Source organism: Phoxinus phoxinus (assembly GCF_949152265.1).
Source record: "Phoxinus phoxinus genome assembly, chromosome: 11".
NCBI lineage: Eukaryota > Metazoa > Chordata > Actinopteri > Cypriniformes > Leuciscidae > Phoxinus > Phoxinus phoxinus.
The window spans coordinates 28,511,643-28,525,982 of NC_136886.1; the positions used below are offsets into that span (position 1 = coordinate 28,511,643).

At 38.4% G+C, this 14,340-nt stretch overlaps 1 protein-coding gene across 1 annotated transcript in view; it reads left to right on the top strand.

Moving 5' to 3' along the window:
• myo10l1 (myosin X, like 1) overlaps nt 1–14,340 on the top strand; it is a 62,621-nt gene that overhangs the window by 7,150 nt on the left and 41,131 nt on the right. The window contains exon 2 of the mRNA XM_079628035.1: nt 10,741–10,839. Coding sequence (XP_079484161.1) covers nt 10,741–10,839 — 99 coding nt within the window. The remainder of the gene's footprint in view (nt 1–10,740; nt 10,840–14,340) is intronic.

Genomic DNA, 14,340 nt, shown 5'->3' on the forward strand with positions numbered 1-14,340 from the left:
AAAAACTGAGGTCTACTGCATGTGTGTGCACTTGTGTTCTCAGTTAGAGAGACCAGCAGAGAGAAGCACTGAGCAAAGTTCTCTCTCCTGACCCAGATCAGCCGCCTCCGCCTGCCTGTGAAGAGCAGATCTGACAGACCGCTCCAGGGAAAAGTGCAAATCTCTTTCTACCACAGCTGATGCACGTGTGCCCCTTCCCGTGTCTCCGTTCCTCCTTTTCCTCTCTCTATCTCTGTACATTCAGCATGGTCTAGTCATTGTTCTGGTCCCTTGTGTATAATTAGAACGGTCTCCTTTAAAGTTTCACTCGTCTGGAGTGATGGATTTTTCTTTTACTCAAGTCATTGTCTTTGAGGTTGTCAGAATATGATCTAAACCCCATTGCAGAGAGAAACCTGGGTGCCTCAATCCCAACATTTAATCTCAGCCTCTGATCATTGCAGGGTTTTAACCCGGGCACATTTTAGAACCAGAGGCCGTGGATAATTAGGGACACACTTAGTTTCTTAGATTAGAAATGTCTGACTGCAAGTCAAGTCAAAATGCACATTGTTTCAAATCAGCTTTACAGACAATCCTGATGAATCATGATAAAGCAATCAAGCAGTTGAGATTTGCTGTAGTATCGCTTTGAGTGTACTGTGTGAATGTGGATGAATTTGGACATACTTATATCCAACTTTATATAAAGAACTGGGTGATAATAGAGTTACATTTTGTGGAAAAAAAGCAGTAAAAAGTAAAAGCAGCAGGCTACATCCAAAATGTTTAATTCTGTCATCATTTACTCACCGCAATGTCATTCCAAACCTGTATGCGTAACACAAAAGAAGATAAAATGCTGGTAACCAAATAATTTTGGTTCTTATTGACTTCCATTGTATTTAATGTCCGTACAGTGGAAGTCATTGGGAACCGAAACTGTTATCAACAATTCTGTGAATATCTAATGGAATATCCAAATAAATGTTGACTGTTCCAAAATGGCGGACGCGTTGTGTGGAGCAGCTGAATTTGGCATAAATATCTATGGAGTAAATGATAAAATTTTTAATATTTGGTTGCTAAGCAATCATTTTAAATTGAGAAAACATCTAAAAGGTATGCATCTAAAGTGGTTTGTTGCAACCAGCTGCTGGTCCACAGGTCAGTCTGCTCAAGAACTGAAACAGAAAGAGACAGTCTGACCTGATGTGACCATGCGGTTTGATGCTGAGACTAGTTGGCAGGTGCTAATAATACTGACAGAGTTGCTGTTATAAGAGGTTTTTCCACATAATAATATCATGTGGCTAATACTGTAACTATTTAAAGTTAGTTTGTAATACTGTGTAATGTGATTGTGTATAGATATTCACTACTGTTTGAAAGTTTGGGTTCTAATAGATTTGTTTTTTCAAAGACATTGGCAATAAAAACATTTTAGATATTTATAACACTTAAATAAATAACTCAAGATTTCTGTTTCAGATAAGTGATATTCTTTTGAACTTTATATTCAAAGCAATCTGAGTAAGGTGAGAGGAAGGCCTTAGCACATGCAAAAGAATAAGTGTGTATGGGAGAGGGAGAAGTACCCGTCAGAAATGAGGTTAGGTGGTTTACGTCGACAGTACAGACACAAACATGCAGGCTAAAAATATACCCATGCTGCATGTGACTTTTCCCTGCAACCTGAACTAGAATCTTTTTTTCTTGATCCTCTGCACAGGCATTCAATAATCAGTCCAGTGTTAGTCATTATCCATCTCTGCCTTGAATCAGTCCAAACTCCCAATGCAATATTTCAGTTTTTAATATTTAACCTACTGCCCTGTCCACTCCACTGTTGCCCTAGTTCACACCCAACACCTGCTGCCAGGACCCTGCCCCTCTGTTGCTATGGCAGCCGTGTGCTTGAGCTAAACCCTCAGATGGAGAGGTGGCAGCTCGGTGGGATTATAGTAACACAGGGTTATTATTGTGATTATAGTACCTTTATAATGCTCACAGAGGCCAGGGTCGTCTGTCTGAATCTTCCTAGGGAAATGTTATGGGGAATGATGTGTATGTAAAAAATTGCACAAGCCTGCGTGTAGCCTTTTGGTAGACTTTTGTGTAGCCTTTTCTTTCTTGCTGGCTGTATAGGCCTATAATTATCAGAACGCAAACAGCTAGGCCTGCGATGTAATTAACTCCCTTTGTCATTAACGGCAGCTTTGGCTTTCCTTATTTAGCATCGTTTCCCCTGTGATTTCACCCTGCTGTGATTAGAGCCAAAATGGATGACTTCACGGGTGTACCATGTTAACCCAACACTTTTTTGAAACACTTACATTATGAGTCACTGCTATGCTTTTAAGGATGAATCTCACAATTATGTCCACATAAATTTTTTTCATGAATTATAAGCACATTATTCCCTAAGATTCTCATGACTGTAATGCTTCTAGATGTGTTACTTTTTTATAATTACATTTATTCTCAATTGACCCTTCGCAGGGAGCTTGATTGACAGGTGATCTGACCAATCATACTTCGCCATCCGCCATTTTGTCCGACAGAGCAGTCAGGAGAGTTAGTAGATTAACATGGGAGGATTTTAACTTGAAAAACGAGTGTACTGACGCCTTTCCGCGGTTAAAACAACATTCCTTCTTATGTTCATTCATGTTTATTTGATGCTATAAATTAACTAGAAGGAAGAGATGATCGGTTCACGAGCAGCTTTAACTGAGACTCTACAGCGAGCTGTCAGGCACATTAAAGAGCCACAAAATGGTATGTATTGTTTAAATTTCTTTAAAAAAATTACCAAATTTGAAAGGTGAGACTTTGTTTAATATGTTTAATATCAAAAGTAACCTGGTCTGTCCTGTCTGTCAGCGCGTTGTCAGTGTCTTCTCTGCTCCGCGATGTATTTTCCACTGCGTGAGAACATGGTGTGGCGCGAGAGCGGCGTAGCTTGTTGGACATAGCGACAGTAACTAAGGAGGGCGGGTCTTTGCGAACGGTCAATTGTGATTTACATTATAATCTCATTACTGTAATACTGTATTTTTTGGGATGTTTTTAATCAATTTTAGGTACAATGCATAATAAGTATACATAATGAGAATTGATGAGAAATTAAAGGGTAAGTTCACAAATAAAAATTATCCCATTATTTACTCACCCTCAAGTCATCCTAAAGGTATATGACTTTCTTCTTTCAGTCGAACACAATCGGAGATATATATAAAAAAATATCCTGGCTCTTCCAAGCTTTATAATGGGAATGAATAGTAACTGAGATTTTGAAACCCCAAATAAGTGCATCCATCCATCATAAAAGTAATCCAGATTGCTCCATACGGCTTAATTAAGGCCTTCTGAAGCGAAACAATGTGTTTTTGTTAGAAAAATATCCATAATTATAACTCTACTGTAATCACTAGCTTCCGGTAACGGACACATACATGCATTCACGAGAGTATCAAGTTCCGGCGTATGACGTTTAGGCGTAGCGTACACTTAGGTGAGAGTAGATGCCTCTCGCGGTTCAAACAAATAAGGCTGGGCAACAAACTCAAGCTCCTCTGACATTACTCTTTAAAAATTCTTGTTTTAGACTTCTAAGTCTTGTTTTGCTCTATCCTCTGCACTTCTGCGTTTGTCAATACATTGTGTGTCTGGTCAGTGTTCAGTCTTCAGGCTGAACGAGACTCTCAAACGGAAGCCACTGATTCTAGTTTATGAAGTCATAATTAAGTATATTACTCTTAATAATGCATCACTTTGTTTCAGAAGTCCTTTAATAACCCCCCTGGAGCGTATGGATTACTTTTATGAAAAACATTTTTTGGGGGTATTTATACTGTTTTTATTTCTTTGTTCATTTTGTGGAAAGGAGTTCAATTAAGAGGTCACACACAGCCTCAATCAGAAGTTCAATTCATGTACAGTACGGTCCGAAGAGACTCATGTGAAATCATGCAGGAGGAAAGCTAGTGTTTGTGGCAAAACCTTTCACAGTGCTTGTATATGATTGTCTTTCAATGCATTTGATAATACTCAAAGTACTGAAATGACATTCATTACAAGATTATTAGTTAAAACATCTCAAATTGCACCTGCAGACTATTTTTCCAATCATGAAATTTCTCATTGAGGATTTCTATAATATTGTGCAAAAATCTCGTCTCGTCTCGTTCTCGTGAACCCAATCTCGTGTCTCGTCTCGTCACACCCCTAGTACCTGTGGTCCATGAACACACATTCCCACTCTGTCCAGCAGAGAACATATATCTGCCCTTGATGGACAATTAACTCCTCTACTGCCTTGGTGAACCGCTTGACCGTTTAGATCTCTGTCTCGCTCCTTTTCCAGATGTATAAATCTGTCAGCAGCTCTTTAAAAAAAGACATACTGGCTTGGCAGGGAGGGGGTCTTATAGGGGTCTCATTTCTTAGTCTTCAGTGTTCTTGCTTTAAAATCAAAAGGGGGCATAGGGGTAAGAGAGAGACTGTGTGAAGGACAGAGTGAGAAAGAGGATTTGAGAGAATTAAGAGAAAAGAGTGTGGAGTTAGAGACTAAAAACAGCCTGTGCCGGCCCATAACAAACCAAAGTAGATAATCCTGCACTCTATGTTTCACATATTGTATAAATATATTGATGTCTTTCTTTAGTATTTTTTGGTATTTATCTGGTGTCAAGCGAAAATACAATGTATTTTGTAATACTATATTTTTTTTTCTGTGGGGTTTTATTTACATTAAGGCAAACTTAACAAAACAGGTTCAAACTGGAAACCATGATTTTAAATTTTTTAATATGCATAGAGACTTGGGCCAGTAGGCAACCACCTAGCAACCAAATATAAACATGCTTAAAATCCCTCAGGACATTATAATAACTTAACCTTAGCACCGCATGTTTCCTTCCGAAAATCTCAAAATCCATTTTGGACTTGAATCTCTATTCCTCAGATCAATGACCTTGTTCAGGCTGAGAATAAAATGCCCCATAAAACCAGTGTGTCTTAAGTGTGTGTTAGTATGTAGGCCATAAATTAAAGGAGGAGGGGAGAGGAATGTGTAGCAAAGCCTCCTCATCATCTCTCTGTTTTCTTCAATATGGTAGGAATCTCTCAGGTACAACTTTCAGCCTAACAGCTTCATCTATCATTAATTTCTCTCACTCTTTTTCTCTCTGACTCTCTCTCTCTCCTTCTGTCATGTATATTTGATAGCTGCACAGGAAGTGCAGTGTAATGGCATTTTCACACTGCTATGTGTGAACATCCATGAGGTTAGGAGACGAGAGTGAGATAAAGGAGATATGAGGGGAGGAAAGTAGAAAGGAAGGAAGTGGAAGGCACCGAATGTATTAGCTAATCATCGGTATAAGACATTGAGCAATTGTTTAACAACCACAGAGTCAGTTATGTCCTGTCAATCAAAAGAGGGAGGAAAATAAGTTTGTGTGAAAATGACAGAAAAATTGCGATTTGTAGCATGAAAAAAATGTTACTCACTGAAAGGGAACAATTTGACACTTTAACAAACCAACAAATCTTTCTACATTGCTGAATAAATCTCAGATTGATACTTTATTCTTGATTATTATAATACTATACCACTAGCTTTAAACTTATTGGAAGCAGTTTTCATGACTGAATTAAATAAGAGTCTTTTGATTATTTATGCGACTTAATATATGGTGCTTTTAATTTCAGTGTTTTCCTTTACATTTGTCTTTCATTTAAAAATTCACATCCACTATATTTTCAATATCTCAGGTGAGCAGCACTTTATATGTAAAACATATTTACTAGCAAAAAAAATATTATTTAAATTTAATTCAAAGATGTAATTAATTAACTGTTTTAAAAGCAGCAGAAAAAAAACTGGATTTAGGTTTCATCTCTTTATTTTATTATTCATTTTATTATATTTTTTGGGCTTTGTTTGAATATTATTGTTAAAACACTAAAATATAACTATAGTTATACTCTGTGTATAACTGTGTAAAAGTTCATAATGATATTCTTTCAGACATTAAGTGGAAATGGAAATGACGTAGAAATGAATAAATGTGGTTATTACTTGTTCAGCTTTTGCGTTCTTTCAGGCTTCATATTAGTGTGCAGAGCTGCTGAGATGAAATCCTGAGAGGAACTCATTATAGTCATTTGTGTCTTCAGGGCATTGTGCCTAAAGGACAGAAGCTTTTCAGATCACCTGAGCAGCTAAAATTCTCCCTACAGGGCAGAAAGATGGGCAGAGTTTTGACATTATAACTGAGTGATGTCTGAAATGGAGCAGAAATATCTCAAAATGGTCATGTTGCAGTAACTGAGACTGCACTGGTGAACAGTGAAATGTCAGCATGTTTAGGGCCGTATAGGTGGGTGATGGGATGCAGCATTTTCCTTGGGCTAATGAGTTTATTTTCCCTTTTACAGTCAATACTCTCCCTTTTTCTTTTGCCATTTCCCTCTCTTGTCCAGCTGTAGCCTATCACAATGTGCTTCAACTCTGCATTTCTAACACGTTGCCAAGTGTGCCACTTCCCTGATGCTTTATTATTCCTCGCAGAATCATTCAGGCTCTGTTCTACACGCCCTCTGTTTCTCAATGTGAATGTTATTGTCTGGTAGAATTGGTAAATCCCCCCCATTGAAGGTTGATGAGAGGTTAAGAGGCTGTCTGGTGATGAATTACGTTGGTCATTAGATAAAGGTTAATAAAGGCAAGTGTCTGTGCAGTGGTGGTTTTGAAAGCCATGGTTGTCAAGGTTGTGTAGATGTTCCATAATTTGATGGGTTCTACGAGTCTCTGTTTTACAACGTGGTGGAAGATGACACTGGGTGGGGGTGGTAGCCATAACTTGATATTTTTCTGATAAAAAAAATATATGATTGTGTTTTAAAATGAGATTTAAAAGACGGGGTTTGCTGTGCTTGTTTGTGGAGCACAATTCTACCACAATATTGTGATTATATGTCAATATATGGCTATAAAATAATAATAATTATATATATATATATATATATATGTATATAGTGTGTGTGTGTGTGTGTGTATATATATATATTTCCATTCTTGATTGGTTCACATTCGCTCAAAATAATTAGCTAATTTTAGAGAATAACATTATTTGAAAACATAGAAATTTGTGTTAGTTTAGAAGAGAAACACAATTTTGTTGTGTAGATTGCAAATAATATGATTGAGTAAATTGGACAATAAGTGTTTTCCTGTTTTTTTCAGTGCATATAGACACTCTTGCATACCTTCCCCATAGAGCAATCTCCTTCATAGAGGGTATATGTTAGGGGTTGAGTGTTGCTTTTATATTTTCCAGCAGTTCTAACTGTTTTCTGACAGCTGTGCGAGTGCAACAGCAGCGATATCTGTTGATGAAGACGTTGAATTCTTTCATCTGTGTTCTGTTTATGCATGATTACCCGCTCCTGCTCTCCATAGGGTCTGAGGCTGAGCTCTCATTAATGATTCGTTCGTTCAGAACTGCATCTGTGCTAATTAGCAGCTCCTGATCCCTGTTAGAGATGCTATCTGCGCCTGTGCAAACTTAAAGCCAAGAGATAAGAACATGAAGAGCACTTGAGAGAAAAACAAGTGAAACATCGCTAGAAGTCATTTTCAGTTTCTGAACGTCTTCCCATGCATAGTGGCATGCGTGTGTAGGGCTGCACAATTAATTGAAATAAAATCAACCGAGTTTGCAAAATGTCTGAGTGAAGCATGGGACTGTTCATTTACGCACTGGCTCGGTTTCCAGTAAATGCTCTAAACACATCTGCATCTGCTTTGAGTTTGAGTCGCTTATCACGTGCATTTGGGATGTAACGTGCGCCAAACGTCTTCCCGAACTTGTAATGATGCATGCTTATAAACCGACTTTTGTCAACAAAAGAGAAGCTCTAAGGGCTTCCTGCCATTTCCCAAAATTAAAAAATGAAGACATAATTATTAGCAGGGCTTAAAAACTAAAATTAAGGGTGCTTTCACACCTGCCTCATTTAGTTCGGTTGAATCGCACGAGTTCGTAGTCCCCCTTGGTGCGGTTCGTTTGGGCAGGTGTGAATACAGCAATCGCACTCGGGTGTGCACCAAAAGCGGACCAAACAAGCGGACCGAGACCTCCTCGAAGAGGTGGTCTTGGTACGCCTTCAAACGAACTCTGGAGCGGTTCGTTTGTGGTGAGAACGTGATCCGACCTCGAACAGACCCAACTGAATTTGAGCTTGTGACTAAACCTCGTAACTCCAGTGGATATTCAAACTGTCGGCAAAACCTCATTCAGGAGCTCCACCCGCCTCAATAGTGAATGAAGTCCTGCTCACATTTTGCATACTCTGCTTAATTGCAGTGTAGTAAATAAAAAACTGGTTCTTTGAATAAGTACATCGTTTTCTTTCATAGTCGTATTGATATATAATCTCAAAAAAGTGTGCATTTTAAATTGCAATCACAATTAATTTATTTTTTAATTTCTTAATTTTTTATTTTTTTATTCTTTGTTTCAATAAATATCCTGTACTGTGTTTTTTCCCCTCAAAAGAGCAGGGGAATCTTCTTTTCTATGATGTGTCCCCTTTAATGTCTTCTAATGGAAATGAAATGTGTAAAAGTGTTTTGCCCAGCTGTCTGTTGTATGTGTTTTTTCTGCCTGGCTTGGTTCCTTTACCCAGGGGCAGAGCAGCCTGCCTTTTGTCTTCACCACTGTAGTTCCTCTGACTGGAGGTGGGACGGCCCGTCACAGTCAACCATCTGTTGACAAAGAGCAGCTTCTGTTTATCTGTCTGTCTTTCGGTCTACCTGTCTGTCTGCCTGTTAGTCATAGAACTACATGTGGCGTAGAGGAGGTCATCCTCTTCAGAATCAGTGTGGCTAATGTCCATGTCTGGGAAACTCAATCTCATTGTCTAGTTTGTGGTTTGGGGTGGATTCACACATTATTCTCTGTTTGGTTGTTGGGCAGGAGTGAGTATATGTATGTCCAGTCCAGTGAGTCAAAACTGCATGCATGCTTGTGTTCACTATAGCAGAACTTTAGGTAAGGGCAAGTTGTCACTGTACATTTATTCAATTTATTAATTGCACTTTTTCTTTTGCTTTGTTACATTTACATTTTTGCTGATTTCTGTATTGTTTTGTGTCTCAATTGTTTTACCATTACATTTTAATGAATTGCAGGTTAGTTTATATAATGGCATTGCAACCACCAACCTCATATACTGCACGTTGACTATTGGGGCACGTTGTCACAAAAGGTCAACATGTTTTAAATTAATCTTTTTTTTTTTATTGAAAATAAAAGGTGGATGTTTTTTCTGGGTGATTTAATGCATTGGATGTAATGTGACTTTCTGCTGGAGCTGGTAATTGTGTATTGAGTTTCCTCTCTGAAGCTGAGGGCTTATCGAGCCATTTCCCAATTATTAGTAGTTAACTTCATGGAGCTGGCCATAATTCAGTCCGGCCCACACATGGGATAGCACTCTACTGCTGTGGAGAAGAGCAGGAGGACACATCTGGAATTACATCAGTGCTCATTGTGCTGTGTGTTATTGCATTTACAAACTAAGAATCTTTCAAGCTTCATTTGTAAATGTACATTTTTGTAAGGTTTTAAATATTTTTTTTAGTTATAAATGTAAGTGTAAATTAATTGCATTGTTGCCATTTCAAGTTAAATTTAAATATTTTAATGTCTGACAGAATATAACATACACTGAAGAAAAATGATGTAGGATTTACTCAGAAATTGATAGTTTTCACAAATAATTACCATGAAAAGGCAAGTTTTTTTTTTAAGTAGAAAGAAATAATATTTTCTTGTAAAACATACTCCAATAATCGGAGAAAAAATAAAAAACTGAGAATATAATATAAATCCTGTCCGAAAGGTTACAGGATTGATGATAAGAGAGTGTAACAGCTCATTTGAGATCATGAAACTGCTAAGATGTTTAGAAAGAGAAATTCATTCTGAAATGTTGTATCCTATTTTCAATGATCATTAAATTGTTGTTTGAAATCATCGTAAAAGAGATGGCATTTTAAGATCGTAACCTTGTTCGTACATGTGATGGTATAACAATTTAGACTTTTTATTGTTTTTTATTTTTCAAAATAATTCATAGTTTTAAAATGGGGGAAATCTTTTGGTATCAGATCAAGTATGGGTCTTTTGAATGTTATATTTTCTATACAAGCTCATTTTTATATAAAGACAATTTTTTTAATTTGTTTTTGTCAAGATCAGCATGTATGCTAATACAGCCAAGTGAACAGGCCAAAAAGATATCTTCATGAAAAAAAGAAAAACACAAATACTATAGATATTTGTTGATATTTTGAAAACCATGGCACCAATTTTGTAGAATGACCCAGTTGTTTCTTTGGGGAAGACTGTCTGTTTCTTTTTATTCCTTTCCCTTATATATGCTACTTTCTAATGTTCTCCGAGGGTGTCAGTTTGGCCTTCACTTCAATGCTCTGGAATAATAAAAGGAAGAAAAAAAAATCTGACTCAGGCTGTTTTCTGTCTGAGCTTTGTGTGTGGGCATCTGTGAGTGTTTGTGTCTGAAAAGCCACGCATAGTTCACCCTGAAAGTTGCGACTTTCAATAGTGAATGGCTACATGAAGATTTTGTGTTTTATTGTTCTGTAACTCTTACAAGCAACTGGGACATATAATCTGGGATTGTGCTGATTTGTGTCTGACTGCTTTTGTGTGTGTTTTGCAGGGTTCTCGAGTGTGGGTGAATCATAAAGATCAGCTGGTTCCGTCTACAGTGAACTCCTGTGGAGATGGAACCGTGGTGCTCACCACCGACTACGGGGAGGTAAGACTCAGCAATCTGTCCTAAAACACACACAGATGTTGCCCTTTATGGCTGAATGGGTGTTGTATGAGTCAGAGATTACTCTGGTTTGGTATTGTGCTCTGAATGTCATCATAGCTGAGCTGAGCTGTGTGTGTGTGTGTGTGTGTGTGTGTGTGTGTGTGTGTGTGTGTGTGTGTGTGTGTGTGTGTGTGTGTGCGCCAAGTTGCCAACTTCACATCTGAGGCTAGATCAATACATCCCCCCTCCCATAAACGTTCATGTGAAAGAGGCTGTATCATATAACCCTAATGTACTCCACCATTCTACATGAGATTCTGGTCTGTCCTGGTGCAATAGGATGCAGACAGAGTAATAATCACAGAAATCATGAAAGAGAGAGACAGTAGAAGAGAGAGAGCACTGCTTTTAGTGCAGACTGCAGAGTTATACACTAATATATGTTGTCATGGTAACAGGGTGTTCTTCAAAAGATGATGCAGCAGGAGAAAATTGTACCAGACCTGTTATACAATAAACAACAAACCAGCTGGTATAACTGGACACGCAATATCATACAATATCACTGAAAAATACCAGTAAGCCATTGCAGGGAAACAGTGTTGCTTGTGTTTTAACTTTCAGCTATAAGAACATGCTGTGTCATGTTTTAAATTAGATATATGTTCAATAATTCTCCATGGCTAAGCTAATTGAGTTGTTATTTACAATAAAATAGCAATTGTAGTTTAAAAAGTTGAAAATATAAGTATGTCCAACTTTATCTGCATACATACTGTATATTTATATAGGGCGATATATACTATAGTATAGCTAATCTCAACTGCTTGATTGCTTTATCTATTATCGACCCGTTCTAATCTGCTAAAAGGCATGAACCCAGCTAACAGGGAACATTCTCACAACTTTGGCTAATGTTCTGGCAAGGTTTTCTCAAAGTTATGAACATTCTTCTAGTAACGTTAATACTTTAATAATGTTCTCAAAACGTTGACATAACTTTATTTATAGATGCTCATGGGATGGTTATTTTTTTCTGAAACGTTTTAGTTGGAAGTTCATCTAACATTTTACTTGTTTCAGAATGTTCAGATAACATTCAAAAATAACGTTCCCATAATGTTTGTAAAATAAAATGTTCCTTTAACATTCGCATAACCAAGAATAAAAGAAAAAAAAAACTTGATGTTTTCATGTAAAAACTCAACTCATCAGTTTTAGTTTCTTAGTAGTTTTATGAACACAATGAAGTCTGTGCACCAACCCTTTAAATTACAGATGTCTGTTACAGTTGAGTGAGCAGAACTGCCTCTGCTTGAAGATTTAATTGTAATCAAACAATTGTATTAGCAGTTAGACACACACACACACACACACACACACACACACACACACACACACACACACACACACACACTGCTGATAGAGGTAAGTAGTTTGTGATGCTGTAGGCTGTGAGTTGTTTGTAGAACTGTGATGTCAGGCTAATAATAACAGCTGTGCTGGCCTGGATTCAGCTCTGAGGGAGAAACTGCACAGTAGGGAAGGGTTATATGTATGTACAGATGCATACAGGAAGCCTGCTTGCATTTGTGTTTTTGTCGACAAATTTTTTTTTTTGCATGTGGTGGCACGTGTATGTTCATTCATATGTGTGTTTGTAGTGGTAGCGGTGTCATATCATATCATATTTCTTTCAGGTAGGATCACGATCCAGAATCTCATCGTGATTTTTGGTTTTTAGGATTATTTTTTCACGTTTCTGAGCAGTACAGTTAAAGTAATTTCCATATTTACACTAAAAGGTAACAAAACATAAAAGAATGAGAGACAATTGAGTCGAAATTACCAGTGGTAGAATGTAGAATGTCCTACATCTGTGACCTTGAATGATTCTTAAATATGACTGTTGTTAAATGTTAAGGTCTTTCTGTTGGAGATGCACATGCAAACAGGGGGCAGGACTTATGTTTGACCAGCCAATTATGGATGGAGGGAGTGTTGAAAAAAACAAATATTTTTGGAATTACATTTGGTGATGCAGAAGATTTAGCTCTAAGGGGACAGTGGAAAGAACTGGCCAACATTGTGTGGTTTAAATCCAGGCTGCATCACAAGTCAGATTGTGGATTGATATCATTCAGAATATTTCATCCAGTTCTTTCTGCTGGACTGGGTGGAGGATGCGTATCAGTGTATCTTTTTTCCCCACCAAATGAACTGAAATGAACATTTAAAAAGGACTGAATCACTACTCCTGAACCCAAGGTGGATTCCAAAAGGCTACGTTTCCCAATATTTTCTGTGTGCTGGTAATCTTGATGATTCATGCCCTGAACACCAGAGTGCTTGTGCTGACAATATTCAGTAGCTTTCTCTGCAGTAGTCCAAACCCTCCTCCATAAATCAATACATAGATCTAGTACTCTGCTGGGAAACCCCAACACTTTCTCCCTGGAGGTCTTTCACCCGTTGTTTTAGCCCAGACCTAATCTGAAGGATTCAGTCCAAAAGGGTTGAGAAATCGCTTTCCATTTGTGGGGGATTCGTTTTGAAATGGCAACCCTGTTGGAGAATGCTGAATTTTTTATGTAGATTTAAATGCATGTTATAGTACAGGGCTGGATGTTTCTGATTTGGTGAATAATTTAGTTAACCTGTTAGCCTTCAGCGCCACTTTTGAAAAATCCCCAGAAATAGCATACCCAACCTAAAAAAGATTCAATTAATTGACCCTTTGTCCTAAAAGCTCAAGTATGGTCTCATTTGAAAGCTGACACCTGCCACTTTATTGGAAATAGTGTTGTCAAAAATATCGATATTTCGATAAATATCGATACTGAAATATCTGAACGGTACCAATACTAATTTCCCGAAGTATCGATACTAGCCGAGCGGTCACTTTCACTTCTCTCCAAAGGCGCGTTGACAAACACCACACGTGACGCACTCGTCTCATTCGCTCTGGTTAAATAGCAAAAGTGAAGTGAATGGAAAGATGGCGAGGGCGGCGCCCCCGCGACCGGCTTTGGTTGATTGATAAAGAACACCGCGAGCGGGCATGTCGGAGAATAGCGCGGACACGCGTAAAAACACACCGCGAGCGGGCATGTTGGAGTCGGAGAATAGCGTGGACGCGCTACACACCGCGAGCGGGCATGTCGGAGAATAGCGCGGACACGCGCTTCACACTGCGAGCGGGTATGTCAGAGAATAGCGCAGACACGCGCTTCACACTGCGAGCGGGTATGTCAGAGAATAGCGCAGACACGCGCTTCACACTGCGAGCGGGTATGTCAGAGAATAGCGCAGACACGCGCTTCACACTGCGAGCGGGTATGTCAGAGAATAGCGCAGACACGCGCTTCACACTGCGAGCGGGTATGTCAGAGAATAGCGCAGACACGCGCTTCACACTGCGAGCGGGCTGCGGGCACCCAAAATATTGTTTGACAATCAATAATCCCATTTTTTATAGGTGAAAACAGACTTAAGGAACAG